The sequence below is a fragment of the Schistocerca americana genome, chromosome 5 (assembly GCF_021461395.2).
Source record: "Schistocerca americana isolate TAMUIC-IGC-003095 chromosome 5, iqSchAmer2.1, whole genome shotgun sequence".
Taxonomy (NCBI): Eukaryota; Metazoa; Arthropoda; class Insecta; order Orthoptera; family Acrididae; genus Schistocerca; species Schistocerca americana.
This window is the reverse complement of record NC_060123.1, coordinates 127,652,115-127,669,188: the sequence shown is the minus strand read 5'-3', so window position 1 is coordinate 127,669,188 and position 17,074 is coordinate 127,652,115. Positions and strand designations below refer to the sequence as shown.

General features: G+C 38.6%; 1 protein-coding gene across 2 annotated transcripts in view; it reads left to right on the top strand.

Annotated features, from left to right (window-relative positions):
- LOC124615630 (GPI ethanolamine phosphate transferase 1) overlaps positions 1-17,074 on the top strand; it is a 264,269-nt gene that overhangs the window by 209,221 nt on the left and 37,974 nt on the right. For both annotated transcript variants that reach the window (XM_047143638.1, XM_047143639.1), the window contains one exon: positions 9,363-9,574. In XM_047143638.1, coding sequence (XP_046999594.1) covers positions 9,363-9,574 — 212 coding nt within the window. The remainder of the gene's footprint in view (positions 1-9,362; positions 9,575-17,074) is intronic.

The window sequence follows — 17,074 nt, the reverse complement described above, 5'->3', positions numbered from 1 at the left end:
CTAACCAAAACGGCCTTGCTGCACTGGTACTGTGAACGGTTGAAAGCAAGGGGAAACTACAGCCGTAATTTTTCCCGAGGACATGCAGCTTTACTGTATGGTTAATGATGATGGCGTCCTCTTGGGTAAAATATTTCGGAGGTAAAATAGTCCCCCATTCGGATCTCTGGGCGGGGACTACTCAAGAGTGTGTCTTTATCGGGAGAAAGAAAACTGGCATTCTATGGATCAGGGCATGGAATGTCAGATCCCTTAATCGGGCAGGTACGTTAGAAAATTTAAAAAGGGAAATGGATAGGTTAAAGTTAGATATAGTGGGAATTAGTGAAGTTCGGTGGCAGGAGGAACAAGACTTTTGGTCAGGCGAATACAGGGTTATAAATACAAAATCAAATAGGGGTAATGCAGGAGTAGGTTTAATAATGAATAAAAAAATAGGAATGCGGGTAAGCTACTACAAACAGCATAGTGAACGCATTATTGTGGCCAAGATAGACACAAATCCCATGCCTACTACAGTAGTACAAGTTTATATGCCAACTAGCTCTGCAGATGACGAAGAAATTGAAGAAGTGTATGATGAAATAAAAGAAATTATTCAGGTAGTGAAGGGAGATGAAAATTTAATAGTCATGTGTGACTGGAATTCGGTAGTAGGAAAATGGAGAGAAGGAAACGTAGTAGGTGAATATGGATTGGGGGTAAGAAATGAAAGAGGAAGCTGCCTGGTAGAATTTTGCACAGAGCATAACTTAATCATAGCTAACACTTGGCTCAAGAATCATAAAAGAAGGTTGTATACATGGAAGAAGCCTGGAGACACTGACAGGCTTCAGATATATTATATAATGGTAAGACAGAGATTTAGGAACCAGGTTTTAAATTGTAAGACATTTCCAGAGGCAGATGTGGTCTCTGACCACAATCTATTGGTTATGAACTGTAGATTAAAACTGAAGAAACTGCAAAAAGGTGAGAAATTAAGGAGATGGGACCTGGATAAACTGACTAAACCAGAGGTTGTACAGAGTTTCAGGGAGAGCGTAAGGGAACAATTGTCACAAATGGGGGAAAGAAATACAGTAGAAGAAGAATGGGTAGCTTTGAGGGATGAAGTAGTGAAGGCAGCAGAGGATCAAGTAGGTAAAAAGACGAGGGCTAGTAGAAATCCTTGGGTGACAGAAGAAATATTAAATTTAATTGATGAAAGGAGAAAATATAAAAATGCAGTAAATGAAGCAGGTGGAAATGAATACAAATGTCTCAAAACTGCGATCGACAGGAAGTGCAAAATGACTAAGCAGGGATGGCTAGAGGACAAATGTAAGGATGTAGAGGCTTATCCCACTAGGGGTAAGATAGATACTGCCTACAGGAAAATTAAGAAGACCTTTTGAGAAAAGAGAACCACTTGTATGAATATCAAGAGCTCAGATGGAAACCCAGTTCTAAGCAAAGAAGGGAAAGCAGAAAGATGGAAGGGGTATATAGACGGTCTATACAAGGGCGATGTATTTGAGGACAATATTATGGAAATGGAAGAGAATGTAGATGAAGATGAAATGGAAGATATGATACTGCGTGAAGAGTTTGACAGAGCACTGAAAGACCTAAGTCGAAACAAGGACCCGGGTGTAGACAACATTCCATTAGAACTACTGACAGCCTTGGGAGAGCCAGTCCTGACAAAACTGTACCATCTGGTGAGCAAGATGTATGAGACAGGTGAAATGCCCTCAGACTTCAAGAAGAATATAATAATTCCAATCCCAAAGAAACCAGGTGTTGACAGATGTGAAAATTACCGAGCTATCAGTTTAATAAGTCACAGCTGCAAAATACTAACACGAATTCTTTACAGACGAATGGAAAAACTGGTAGAAGCTGACCTCGGGTAAGATCAGTTTGGATTCCATAGAAATATTGGAACACGTGAGGCAATACTGACCCTACGACTTATCTTGGAAGCTAGATTAAGGAAAGCCAAACCTACATTTCTAGCATTTGTAGACTTAGGGAAAGCTTTTGAAAATGTTGACTGGAATACTCTTTTTCAAATTCTGAAGTTGGCAGGGGTAAAATACAGGGAGCGAAAGGCTATTTACAATTTGTATAGAAACGAAATGGCAGTTATAAGAGTTGAGGGGCATAAAAGGGAAGCAGTGGTTGGGAAAGGAGTGAGACAGGGTTGTAGCCTTTCCCCGATGTTATTCAATCTGTATATTGAGCAAGCAGTAAAGGAAACAAAAGAAAAATTCGGAGTAGGTATTAAAATCCATGGAGAGGAAATAAAAACTTTGATTTTCACTGATGAAATTGTAATTCTGTCAGAGACAGCAAAGGACTTGGAAGATCAGTTGAACGGAATGGACAGTGTCTTGAAAGGAGGATATAAGATGAACATCAACAAAAGCAAAACGAGGATAATGGAATGTAGTCGAATTAAGTTGGGTGACGCTGAGGGTATTAGATTAGGAAATGAGACACTTAAAGTAGTAAAGGAGTTTTGCTATTTGGGAAGTAAAATAACTGATGATGGTTGAAGTAGAGAGGATATAAAATGTAGACTGGCAATGGCAAGAAAAACGTTTCGTAGAAGAGAAATTTGTTAAAATCGAGTATAGAGTTAAGTGTCAGGAAGTCGTTTCTGAAACTATTTGTATGGAGTGTAGCGATGTATGGAAGTGAAACGTGGACGATAAGGGCTTAGACAAGAAGAGAATAGAAGCTTTCGAAATGTGGTGCTACAGAAGAATGCTGAAGATTAGATGGGTAGATCACATAAGTAATGAGGAGGTATTGAATAGGATTGGGGAGAAGAGAAGTTTGTGGCACAACTTGACTAGAAGAAGGGATCGATTGGTAGGACATGTTCTGAGCCATCAAGGGATCACCAATTTAGTATTAGAGGGCAACTTGGAGGGTAAAAATCGTAGAGGGAGACCAAGAGATGAATACACCAAACAGATTCAGAAGGATGTAGGTTGTAGTAGGTACTGGGAGATGAAGAAGCTTGCACAGGATAGAGTAGCATGGAGAGCTGCATCAAACCAGTCTCAGGACTGAAGATCACAACAACAATCAGGGTTACGACTATGGGCACTTGCATGGCACAATCCTATGCCAATGTATTCATGAGCCATCTAGAGGGACCCTTCCTAAACAGCCAGAATCCTAAACCCCTCACCTGGTTTGGATTCATTGATGACATCTTTGCGTTTTCGATTGAGGGTGAGGGCACCCTACCCACATTGCTCCAGAACCTCAACTTCTCCTCCATTTGCTTCACCTGTTCCTACTCAACCCAACAAGAAACCTTCCTAGATGTTGACCACCACTTCATCTGCAGTGACGAGTGGTCCATCTCGAAATATACTGAGGGTCTCATTGAAGCCTTCACAAACTGTAATCATCCTCCCAACCTTGTACAAAACTCAGATCTCCCGTGCCTTATCTTTCCTATCTCTCACCAATCTTCCACCGCCTGGCCACAGAGAAGCATTCCCCTCATGACCCAGTACCACCCATGACTGGAGCAACTGAATTACATTCTCTGCCAGGATTTCGACTACCTCTTGCCATACCCTGAAATGAGATATGTCCTGCCCACTATCCTTCCCACCCCTCCCACAGTGGTATTCCAATGTCCACTGAACCTACACAATATACCCATCCATCCCTACACAACTCGTGCTCCCAACCTGTTACTTATGGCTCATCACCCTGTAATAGACATAGATGAAAGACCTGTCCTATACATGATCTCACCACGACCTACTCCAGTCCAGTCACAAACATCACCTATCCCATCAAAGGCAGGGCTATCTGTAAAACTAGTCATGTGATCTGCAACCTAAACTGGAACCACTGTGCTGCATTCTATGTGGGATTGACAACCAACAAGCTGTCTGTCCACATGAATGACCACCGAAAACTGTGGCCAAGAAACAAGTGGACCACCCTGTTGCTGAGCATGCTGCCAAACATGACATCCTTCATTTCAGTGACTGCTTCACAGCCTGTGCCATGCGTATCTTTACCACCAACACCAGCTTTTTTGAACTGCACAGGTGGGAACTTTACTGCAATATATCTTACGTTCCGGAAACCCTCCTGGCCTCAACCTTTGTTAGTCATTGTCCTCTCCCATCTAGCCTCTTCTCTGTTCCCATTCCAGCACTACACAGCCCTGATTCCTCCATTGCACCCAGTCTTTTTACTTCTCTCATTTTCCACTGTCCCCCCTCCCCACCTCTCCACTCCCTCTGTCTAACCTCCGGACTACACATAGCTGCCCTACTCTCTTTCCACATTCGTGCCTCCACGCTCCCCAACAGCACATCACTGTCGACCATGCCTACCCTACTATCCCTTCCCCTCCCCACCCCAGCCTCCTCCTAATCCCCCCCAGTCACCACTCCCATCATGCACCAGTTTTGGTGCTCGCAGTATGACCTTAGTTGCCTGAGATTGCAGTCATGTGTGTGTGATTTGCGTTTGCATGAGTGCGTATGGGTGTGTGTTTGCTATCTGAATCTGACAAAGGCCTTACGGGCCGAAAGCTATATTTGTGACAGTCTTTTTGTTGCGCCTATCTGCAACTCTGCTTCTCTTCTATATGGTGAGTAGCAACTTTTATTTTCACAATACTGTTACATTCCATCCTGGATTTTCCATTGCTTGAAGTAGGAGTCAAGTAATGTAAGAAATAGTGATTAAGTGAAATTTCAAATCAAAGAGATGAATATATATCTTTTTACTGCAACTACTCTGCAGTATTCTTCCAACTTTGGATACAAATATATTGTGTAGGGGTACCATCTTAGACACAAACTAACAGATATCTCACATTTTGCAAGCTACATGTGCCTCTTGGATCATTCTTAATGGCAAGTACCTGGAGTAGCTCAATCTTAATGGCTGAATTCAGGTTTGGTAAACACAGAGCTCATGAGGTGGAGGCTGATCAGCACTACCAGTCCTCTATAAGCTATAGTGTTTCATTTGCATTAGCTGTGGATTACCTAATACAGATTTATAATATAATAAGGATAGATAAAAAAAGCTACTCGCCAAGGTATGGATGTGTGCGAGCTGTTGGAGCCATTGGTGCCTTCTTCTGGCAGAAAGATTGAAAGGGAAGAAAGAAGGATGAAGGAAAAGGACTGGCAAGGTTTAAGGAATGGGGAGAGTTATGGGTAAGTTCCCCAGAACCCTAAATCAGGGGAGACTTACTGGATGGCATGAAGAGGAAAAAGTGATTGTTGGTGCCTGTACTGAGCAAGATCTGAAAACCTGAGAACTTGAAGATGGAAGTAAGGGTAATAAGCAAGACAGAAATTACTGTAAAAACTTTGTGTCTGATTCAATAAGAATGGACAGCTAAATGCGTTATACATGGGGAAAAATAGACAGGTCGAAAATGAAATATATAGAGAAGGAATAGTTACGGAAAAGAAATGCTGAGACCACAGAAATTAATGTAAATTTAGGCCAGGTGGATGGCAAGAACCAAGCACATATTTTAATGTCAGTTCCCACCTATGGAATTCTGATGAACTGGTGTCAGGAGGGAAAATCCAGATGGCACATGTGGTGGTACAGGCACTGAGGTCACGACTGTCATGTTTCAGAGTATGCCTTACAACGGGAAATTGTGTGTTGCTAGTATACACCCTCTGCCTATGTCCATTCATCTTAACTAATAATTTAGTGGTAGTCACACCAATGTAGTAGGCTGAACAGTGTTTACGTAATAGCTAGAGTATGACAATGGTCATTTCACAGGTGACTCTCCCTTTGATGGTATAAGTTTAGTCAGTTACAGGGGCTGTATAGGTGGTGGTAAGAGTTTGCATTGGACAAGTCCTACAGAGCGGATGGTCATAGGGGTAGGAGCCATAGGGTAGGGAAATGGGTGCAGAAGGAGCACAGAGTCTGACCAGGACATTGCAGAGATAGGGGGCTTATGCAAAGCTATTCTAGGTGTGCGGGCAGAATGTCAGACAGAATGAGCATGGTTTTAGGGAGTCATAGCCTTGTTGAAGTTGCTGATTTATACATTCAAGACCAGGCAGGCAGTGAGTGACAAGAGTTGTACATCTAAGCTGTGTTGTGAAAGGATCAACACTACCAGGATTGGATGTGATAGCCCAGGAATTCTGCTTTCAGTGTAGGCTGGTGGGATAATTGTGTAGAGAAAGGCTCAGATGAGAATGGTGGTGTGCTGCTGTAAAGAGTCTGCATCTGAACAAATATGTTTATCTCAAGTTCCCCAGGCTGTATGGGAGAGAACATTTGACATGAAAGGAATGCCAGCTGTCAAAAAATGTAAGTACTGTTGTTTGTTCATGGGTTTAAGTGAAAAAAATGTTTCAGCTGACCCTCAGTGAGGATGAGGTCAACATCAGGGAAAGTGGTATGAGATTCAGAATGGGATCATGTGAAATTTAATTGAGAGAATGTGTTTAGAGATTCCAAAAATTTCAATGGATCAGCCTCACCCTGAGTCCATATGGCAAAGATGCTATCAATGTATCTAAACCAGTCCAGAAGCTGAAGGTATATGGATCCCTGGAAAACCCAAGGTTGGTGTAAGAAGGAGCCATCATGGCTCCCAAGGCTGTATCCCGGATCTGTTTGTATGCCTGCCCCTCAAAGGTAAAGCATTTGGTCGGAAGTATAGTGTTGATTAAAGTGAGCAGGAAGATTGTCATAGGTTTGGGATCAGGTGGACACTGGCTGAAGTAATGTTGAGCAGTAGGCAGGCCATGTGCATTGGTAATAGTGATATACAAGGAGGTGTCATCAGTAAGGAGGTGACATCAGTAGTGACAAGCGATGCATGTTGTGGAAGTGGTACAGGCACAACCCTTTATTTTTAAAAGAAATAATTGAAGACAATGTTGAAAGGTACATACTAATGGGGTGGATAGCAGTTCACCTTAAACAGTAATTAGCAGGCAACCTATGGGGTACCTTAATGAATTTTCACTGTGTAGTCAAGTGTGTATTGATTTGAAACTTTCTAGCAGATTAAGACCGTGTGTGGGCAAGTGCTCTACAGGCTGAACTAACAAAGCACAGTTCATGACCCACCCTTGCAGACCAACTGTGCCAGTATTCTACCTGCTACCTTCCAAATGTCCTTTTTCTGGGAACGCTAGTTTTGCAATGTATGTTGGATAATTCAGTCAGTAGAGCAATTGTCCATGAAAGGCAAAGTTCCCAGGTACAAGTCCTGGTCTGGCACCCAGTCTTAATCTGTTGGAAAGCTTCATATGGGCTGCCTGTCACGATTTATTTATTTCATGTTTCCTCAGATAAGCTTGAATTTTCTTGAATCAACCTAGCTGCTCATGAAATGAGAATAATTTCCAGTTCTTCTCCCAAAAACACTGTAAGTAGGATGGATGTATCATTTTGGAGCAGTAACACCTGCTCAATGCAAAAGGGCTTCAGGGACCCCACCATAAACCTGTAATTCTCCTGACTTCCACTACAACTACTCCTTTCTTCCAGACAGGGGATACTGTGAATAAGAAGTTCATTAACAGGATCAGCCTTTGTGACTAACAGTTGGTTTTATTGTTCATGTATCTTGTTCTTCTTTATAAGCAAACAAGTTGCTCATTTCTGTATGCCATAACATTTAAATAAATTTCCAATCTCATCAGTCCTTCTGCTTTCTCAGATCACAAATCATAAGCCATTTTTTCAATCATGACATGAGTTTTCATTTCCATAAAAGCATGAATGACTCAGCACACCTACATATCTTCAGTTAAGTTCATGGTTACTACCAGAAACAAATTCTCATTCATTTGACCACTTAAAAATCACTCACACAGAATTCATTGTTAAGTCGAAAGAGGCAGTTTTTTTTTTTTTGCAAAGAGGCTCAAATGTGTACATTGATAGCCATGCAAGCTGCAACAACAATAACCTTGCAATCTTCAGCTCAGAAAATAATTCCTATAAGTGAGAGGAACAAGAAACAAATTCCATATTATCTGATCCCTTGTGCTAAGGAGCCTGTGGCCAGATAGATAATCTATACCACTCTCCACTTTGCCTTGCCCCTCCCTCATCCCAGCCCCCCCCCCCCTCCATCCCCCCACGCTGCTGCCAGTGAGCCAGTTTACCAAGAGGCTCTCACTGATCTCATCACATTGTTCTGTCACCCTTTCCTGCTCTGTGGGGAATTTGATAAACATTATGTGCTTTGGGCTCTGCAATACCTGCCCCAGGTTTCAGCTGTTGAGAGCCTCTTGTCCGTAGAAAATACTTTTCTTCTGAGCAGGATACAGAGCACACCCTTTAGTGTGGCTGTAAGATCATCCTCTGCTGTTGATCTTTCATTGTGGTCTCCATCCTGCCCACATACTTCTCAGTGGGAAATCATCAGTGATCTACAATTCAGTGACCATTTCATAATCTGGATACCATTGCCAGAAAGAACAGTACCTGAAAAAAATCCAGCCAGATGGATGCTCATGTAGGGAAACTGGATGTTGTCCAGTCAACTGGCCGTGTTTGAACATGTTTGAATCTTCTGGAATTGGTGAATAAAGTCACCAGCATGACTCAAAATTGTGCTGATGGGTCATTGCTGAAACTGTAGTAGTTTTAAGTTACATCTGGTAAGTTATTTGAGGTAATAAAAAGACTATAAATAATTAGCTTCTCTTTCATACTCTGCTGAAATAACTCCCATGGGCTAATGAAACCACGAATACATGTGTTCATAAGCTGAAGTAGTTGTCTAAGATAATATTTCGATTTGTCAGGACAGTTCACATTAGGGTGAAATCCAAGCTGTGGCAGTGGTAGTGTATTAATTTATTTTGTTTTAAAGGGGTAAAATAGTTACTTGCCAGATTCTGTTTTACAGTTTGTGTTGTAGTAAGTAGCATTGTGGGTTGGTACCTTGCTGTTGTTTTGGTAATACTAGAAATTTATTGTTCTTTATTAAAAAATACAATAATTGCCCTGCATTAAATTGTATGAGGAAGTCACATCCTTTATAGTTATTTTAGTTTTGTTCTTGTATTATCCCTGTTCTTTTGCAAAAAAAAGTCTTGAAACGTTTGACCAAATTTACAGTATCTTACCGGTTGTGTTACACTATGAATGTGTGGGTGAGTAAGATAAGTATACTGTTACAATTTTAAACAAGACTGTATTTTCCCATTTTTTAATGTTTTAGAACTGTTGACCAAATATCTAATTATTTTACTATTACTATTATTTTACTAAGGGCCATGAAACCTCAAAGACAGACAACTTCTTCTCAATATATTCTGTAGCTTAATGCTCTTCACAATTCAGTAACAATTTTCTGTGAGATTCATTTGTTTCAGGCTTTTGTCTGGTGTCTTGTGGGTGCTGTTTGGTGTATGCAGCACATTTTACTTCAAATCTCATAGTGAGAAGTCTACCAGGAACTTTGTTTATTTGTTCCTCCTGTTGCTTTTGACTGCAACTGTATGGAATATCCACCACATATCATCTAGCCTTGGAGAAAAAACTGGTTTACCAGTTTTTAATCAAGCTATATCATGGCTATTGTTCAGTAAGTAAAGATTATAGTTTTTAAATGTGTTTCTGTTTTTAGTTGTAACCAAACCTGTCAAAAGATTCTCAAAAATATAATGCTGTGTTGCAAATCAGTAGTAAACATTATGTTGTGCAGAAGTCATTGACATCTTTTGTCTATGCCTGTAATGAATATGAGGTAATTTTTGAAGTCGTTATCTATTTTTATTGTGTTGGAGCAAGTCAGCACTGCAAGGAAAGAGAAATAAATAATGGGTTTCATGCTTAAGGGGTTATCTCTGAAATGTTGATTCAGACCAATGGTGGGCAAATACTCCCAACAACTATTAGCACTCTAAAAAGTCAGATTCAGAAGGCAAGCTCTCATGAAGTAGTGCAATTTGCATTGTCAGGCTGTATTTATGAGAGTTGAAGTCACCTCTACAGAAGACTAGTGGCATCACCATGGCCACTGTAAGTTGTAGGTTGAAGTGCTTCTTGATAAGATATAGAGGGCAGGAGAGGTGAGGCTGTGTGAGATGAGATCTATTGCCATTATGCTCTGTTACATCATAAGTGGTTTGTTTGCAAATGACCTGTTAGTGGACAATCTTGGTTTTAAAAAGAGTGTGATTTGACTTAAACTGATTTGACTTTTAAACAGTGAGAATAAATCCTTTTGTTCTGGAATTTTATTTTATTTTCCTTATAAGTTTGTTTATCATCAGGCAGAAATACACTTTAAAAATTATATCCATGTTATAGTCTGATGTTCTGTAATTTATGTGAATGAGTCACTGAAGGTGGCATAGCACACACTATTCGCAGTAGCCAACTGAAACGATGACTAAAGCAGTGTTGAAGAATCAAAATTTTGGTTGGAACAGTATTGACAAGAATTCCATGACTTGATTTCAAACATATTGTGCATACTTCCATCAATTATTTCAGCATCAATTAATCTTCCCTGGAAATGTGAGTCTCCAGTAAAATATTTAGGGCATACAAAATGCTAACAGGAGCTTAAAGAAGCTTGAATCATAAAGACCACACCTACATCAGCTGATAATAATGGGCCTGCACAACCTTTACCTTTATGAGTCTATCCTGTTTGCAAGTCAGTGTCTTTAAAACAGGACTAGGGAATTGTGACAGAATAAATATGTCCATAGTCACAATACAAGGAACACCAGTTATATCTACATAACTCAGTCCTGAAAGGTATTGTATCATAGAAGGGTTTCACACATTACACTTAACTTGTTCAACAACCTACATACTTGATTGCTCTTATAACAGCTGTGAATAAAAAATCCGTTAAAAATAAACGTAATTCATTTCCCATGGAACATTGTTTTTACTCAAAAAAATAATTCTTGAATTATAAAACACGACATCTGAATGTTGAGATTCTAGTTATTGGTATTTTTTACTTTTTAAATTAGATCGTTTGTTAGTTGTAATTCCAAACCGAAATTTCTGATGATGACGATCATAACCGTAATAACACTAATCACCATCATCATAAGTGCACCATGGAAGTGTGCTAAAGATGACTGGATCAAGAGTACTTGCTTTCACTTTTGGACCAGCAAATTGTTGCACTACCTCTAACGAAAAGAAAACTTAATAAATCGTAACAGCACGACCATATTATATTTAAAAATTTAGAGTGATTATACTACAAGATAAAATGCCTTATTTAGTTGATTTATGGTTTACGGTGTTGCTAGGCCATCCAGCTTATTTGTGTTCAAATAAAACATCGCAGTATTGCTGGAATAACTTAATTTTTTTGCGAGTGTAGTAGTCTGCCAAAAGCCCAAAAATCCTCCAGAATATTTTTTGTGAATGAACCCACCAAGCAGAATGACCAGCATTATCTGAACCAAAGCAAACAGACCTGCATCTCAGGCCATTGAGTTTTCATTATCCAGCCCATTAAAGAATAATTTTAAACACTATGGTACCTACAGCCAACACATTGTCCAATAATGATAATCAAAATTAGACATCTGAGATAATTTTTTTAGAATGTAATGGTTATTTTAAATCTTAATACATCAGTGTTTTCAAAAAATGGTGGCATGTAATTGTTTAAGCAACACAAAATTAACCTGTTGTGTAGCTCCTTTTCTGTGGAACTGTAGGCACAATCATTTGCAGGGAATTGATTAAACCTATTTTCCACCTCCTGATAAGCCTAAAGAATACTGTGCTGGAATTTCTTGTGAGTATGGCAGTGACCATTTTTTACAATCTGTACATACTCTTTAGGTGTGCTGTGAGGAAGACAAACAGCACACTAACTGTAGCAATTTAGAACCATCAGAAGTGACAGAGAATAGACTTACACAAAGCATAAAATTGTGTTCGATGACACAAGGGAAGCTGTACGTGGGACAGTTATACCCTTAGCAGATTTTCTCTTTTGTCAGTACATACCACCACATATTCAGCATCACTAAAGGTTCTCCTTCTTGAAGGGATTTGCTGAATATAATGAATGACTATATGCATCAGAGAGGCCATTTTGTTGCGACAAAGTTACAATGAAAGATGTTGAGTTGTCTACATTCCTTAGAAAGCATTGATGCTACTGGAATCCCCTCACCTGCTCTACTACATTAACTTTTACATCCAGACTCGCCAGACCATCATGAAATGCATGGCAGAGGGTACCTCCCATTGCAAAACATATTAATTCCTGTTCCATTCACATATGGAGCCCAGAAATAATGACTGTTTAAATTCACCCCTGTGAGCTGTAAGTTGTTTAAATTTGTGTTCTCAGTCCCTGAGAAAGCAGTACCCATCACATATATAACTAGTTTCTAATGCCAGTAGCTTGTTTACATCCTCCAGTCTCTATGGTTACAAAATTATAAATTGAAATTAATTTCCTGATTGCCAATTCTTTGACATCAGCTTGGTTAGATATAGATGTACTCCTTTTATAGACACATGAAAATTTGTTCCAGACCGGGACTCAAACCTGGATTTCCCACCCATCACAAATGATTACCTTATTCCTTTTAAGCCCATACCATTGTAACTGAAACCTTGATGAATAATTAATAAAATAAGTAGCCAATATAATTTGATTTGAGTCTTACCAGTGATCTTTTATGTAACTCCTTCCTCTTGATATTTCATTTCCATTCAAGTTAAATGTCAGGGATAAGACCTTAGATTGCTCATTAACAGCTTCCTTCACAATACTTGAAACAAAAGAATGGCTAGTGCATAGAGCACATATTACAGTTACAATATGATACTCTTATAATCATCGCTCAACCAGGGTACACAACCAACACACACAATTACCATGGTTAATAACAATATCATGAAAAGGATAGATTGATGTTCACCATATAGAGGATATGTTGATGTGTTGTGCATTGACAAGAAGATTTATGCAGTGTGATTCATAAGTCAGTGTGTGTGGTGCAGTTTCGAAGGCAACAGATAAAATGCAGGAAAGAAAGGAAAGGAAATGACAGACACTGACTAAAGTAATGCATTAGAAAATAATAACAAAGAAAAACAGCACTGGGTTGCAGGATGGAAGAAAAGTTGGTAGACAAAATCAAGCAGTAGAAAATCCAGGATGGAATAATGACAATATTATGAAAAGGATAGATTGCTGCACACCATATAGAGGAGAGTGAGTAGCAGTCTATGCTTTTCATAGAACTTTCATTATTTCATCCTGGATTTACCATGGTCAATAATTGTACATAGACATACTGAACTGTTGGATCACGCAAAAAAGTGATACTGTATATGGAACTATTTTCTTATACTTCAGCGGAGGCTCAAAATTTTGATGTGAATAAAATGAATAGCAAAATCTTTAAACAGATGGCTGCTGCCCATATTATAAGCAATGTTGAAACAACAGATAAAGCAAAATTATCAGTAGTGTTCTGAGAGAACCAGTTGATATTTATAATATCAATAATAATAATATAATAATAATAATCATATGCTGAAAACACTTAACTAAAAACTATTTGAATGATTTTTTTATTTTTTGGAAAAAGAAATAACATTTCTGAATTCCTTAAGTGGGTTAAAGAAAGGGTAAAACAGAGAGAAAACTCGTGTGTTGCTAGTTTTTTTAAGAAAGCACATTTCCTAGATGTTGCATGTATGCAATATCACATGCAAACATCAGTTGCCCGTCACTAAGCCACTCTATATTAAATGAGGAAACATCAGTTCTTTCTTCTTTTTCCTAAGATTTTTATTAAAATCAACTTACATACTTACTCTGTCATCATTCTGACTTTTTGTGAATGTTTAATTAACATGTCTGAATTCTGATCAATGTTCTAGTAAGAGTAACTGCACTAAAAGTAGTTTTTCAGCCACAGATGGAAATTAGTGTGGCAGTTGGTCTACCCTCCTTTTGTCCAGATCATCTTATGTTACAAAGACATTGCTCCACCTTAGCTCAGAACGTTAGGTTCACTATTGTTGATTCTTGGGTGATAGCTTGTGGGCACCGCCAATGGCTTTGCTATAATCGTGGTTGATTAGTGGCTTAAGGCAATGAGAAACATTTTCATTCTCAGTTCTTTGTGAGGTACTTGCAGACAAATGTGATAACTCAGCTGTTTCTGTTTCATCTTGTTCTAAGAGATCACTTTTAGAATTGTTATAAGCAAGTAATTCATTTGAATTTGCTGTAGGATCATCATCACTGCAGCCTTGAAAGTCACTTTTCTCATCATCACTTCCGGAAGGTAAAGCTAGTAACTGTCTTACATCTTCTGCAGCAGCAACTTTCTTCAAAACACCACTGTGATTAAATAATCAATTCGTAACTACCATAGTCACTGTACCACCCCATAAAGTAACATCCAGCACAAAAAACTGTCCACTGTATGAGAATATTTCACCAAAAATGGTGAATACCTCACTAATGCTGTGTGTTAGTATCCACGCAATGTTGCACATCTGCAACATACACAAATTGACATGTAAAACCTGAAGTTGAATGATTTTTCACTGTGTTTCTTGTTGACTATGGTTCTACATACCTGCCTTGGTTTTCTTTTGTTGTTCTCTGTTGTAATCTCATTTTTAATAAGGGAAACACAACGTGAAACTAAAGAAAATCCACACTCGACAATTTTCTCTGCATTCTGCCAATGAGATTACCAGAAGTGTGCAGTCCAGTCAACTACTGCATACCTAGTCCCATAGGTACTCTCTAAGAACTTCATTACATCTGTGAAACTGGGGTTAGCGCTCACTAAAGCCCCACCAGGGGAGCACAAAATAATTTTTCAATCCATGTTGCTGATGTGCAACAGTATTGACTTAAGGGTTAAAGTAAGAAAGTAAAATTTCATTTCATATCTGTCTACAAAGTGTTCATGAAAGGGTAGTATTAGTTTCATATTAATAGTTTTAGTTTATGGCTTTAATGAGTTCAAAAAAGCTAACATTTAAAGACACTTGGTGATGAAAAAGGCTTCCAAATTCAATTTAAGAAGAAAAAAAAAAGAGATTGCCATGGTACCAAATGGTTACTGCTAAGTGTAGTTGCTCTTCCAAACATCATCCCATTTGAACAAACCAGTTTGATCTTTACTTGTGGTTACACATACTTTTGGTATGTGGACTGTTCACAGCTGTGTTTAAAAAGAATAGCTCTGTGTAGTCATAGGGCCGAGCCGTGCATGTCTGCTTTCGTGCCCTGCAGCTAAATTACTGGAAATAACCTATAGCTGTGATCCTGCAGTTAAATAGTCTATGCATTGGCTAGAATTGCAGTTACCAAAATACACAGAATTACAGAATAAAAGTTACATAGGCTCTGAGCACTATGGGACTCAACTGCTGAGGTCATTAGTCCCCTAGAACTTAGAACTAGTTAAACCTAACTAACCTAAGGACATCACAAACATCCATGCCCGAGGCAGGATTCGAACCTGCGACCGTAGCGGTCTTGCGGTTCCAGAATGCAGCGCCTTTAACCGCACGGCCACTTAAGTGAGTAATTTAATAACAACGACAGAGAATTGTGTTGAATAATGTTTATTCAAGAAAGGACATCCCAAATAAGTGAGTAGTAGTCTTATGACATTCAGTTAAAATAGACAGAAGTTACATTGAGAGCATTATGAAAATGGTAACAAACTCTCCAAACTAAATTGTAATCAAAGATATGTGCAAAATTAAGTCAATTTGATAATCACAATACACAGATATTCACCTGCTCAAAACTGTTCCAAGTTCAACATGATGATTTACAAATTATCATACATGATACAAAGAATAGTAACACATACTCAATCTCAGTACCATAATATGAGCGGAAAAAGTTAAGAGTCCTATTCTGGAGCACATCAGACCTCTCGAAATATAAAGTCCCTTCAGAAGTTAAAGTATAATAGCAGCCATTCACCACCCAGACTCAGTCACCTACATGATCAAATACCACTCAGTACCACAGGCAGGTCTGCCTCCTTCCAGAAATCACATCAAAGTGCCCAGAACTGCTCCCTTGAGCCCTTCACTCAAAAAAGTGTTCGTCTCCACATGACTCCCATACTGGTCCACTACTGTCTGATTTTCCATTGGCTGAAGGCTGTCCCCACCAAAAATACACCATTCTTAAGTTCTACAGACATGATTTACCTCAACTTGGCCATTTCCTAGACTAAACTATTATATTACAACAGTATTTGAATAAAGAAATGCTATAAACATTTGGTCACTCTCAGACAATTCACAATAAATATAAAGAAAGGTTTGTCCATAAATAAATAAGCCAATATTCTTGCACAAGTTCTCTCATGATGAATGACAGCAAATTGTTATTAAATATTGTTTAAACAGCTATTTAGGCCTACTTGTCAGAAGTGTCTTATGGCATTCTTTTACGAGGACGGTGTCAGCAAGTTACCACACATGAGTGACTACTTCTTAAATTACCATGATTTTGTATTATCAGTAGTAATTAGTACTTAAATAAAGTTATTCGAAAAATAGTAAACTGTTCATCAAATAGGTATGCAACTATGACAAAAGGTATGATGTATTCATCCTGTGTTTGTTCACTGTGTAATTATAGAGTATATGATGTTTTGGCAAACATTTGCATAATGGGAAGATATACAAAAATGTAATAAATAAAGGAATAAAATAGTTACAATTACGTAGCTTTCAGAGATGATAGCTATAGTGCAGTGTTATCATGTGTGATATCATATGCTGAAATTACATGGAGTATTTAAAATTTATTAATTTGGAGGTTCTTTGTGAATATCTTTATTCCCTGTGAATATTAACTTCTTTAGTTTTAAAGATACTCTAATATTGTTTTCCCATTTGATGTGCCCCATTTTTCTGAGATCACAGCAGCATTTGGATTTTCTTTAATACTTGACTGTGAATTATTATAGATTCTCAAAGAGCTTAAGAAGCTGTCTTTCAGCTTGTCTGCCACATTGCCATTTTTGGAGCATCTTCTTCACAAAGGCCATGCTAGTAATAGCCATTCAAATTCCCAGCTTTGGGA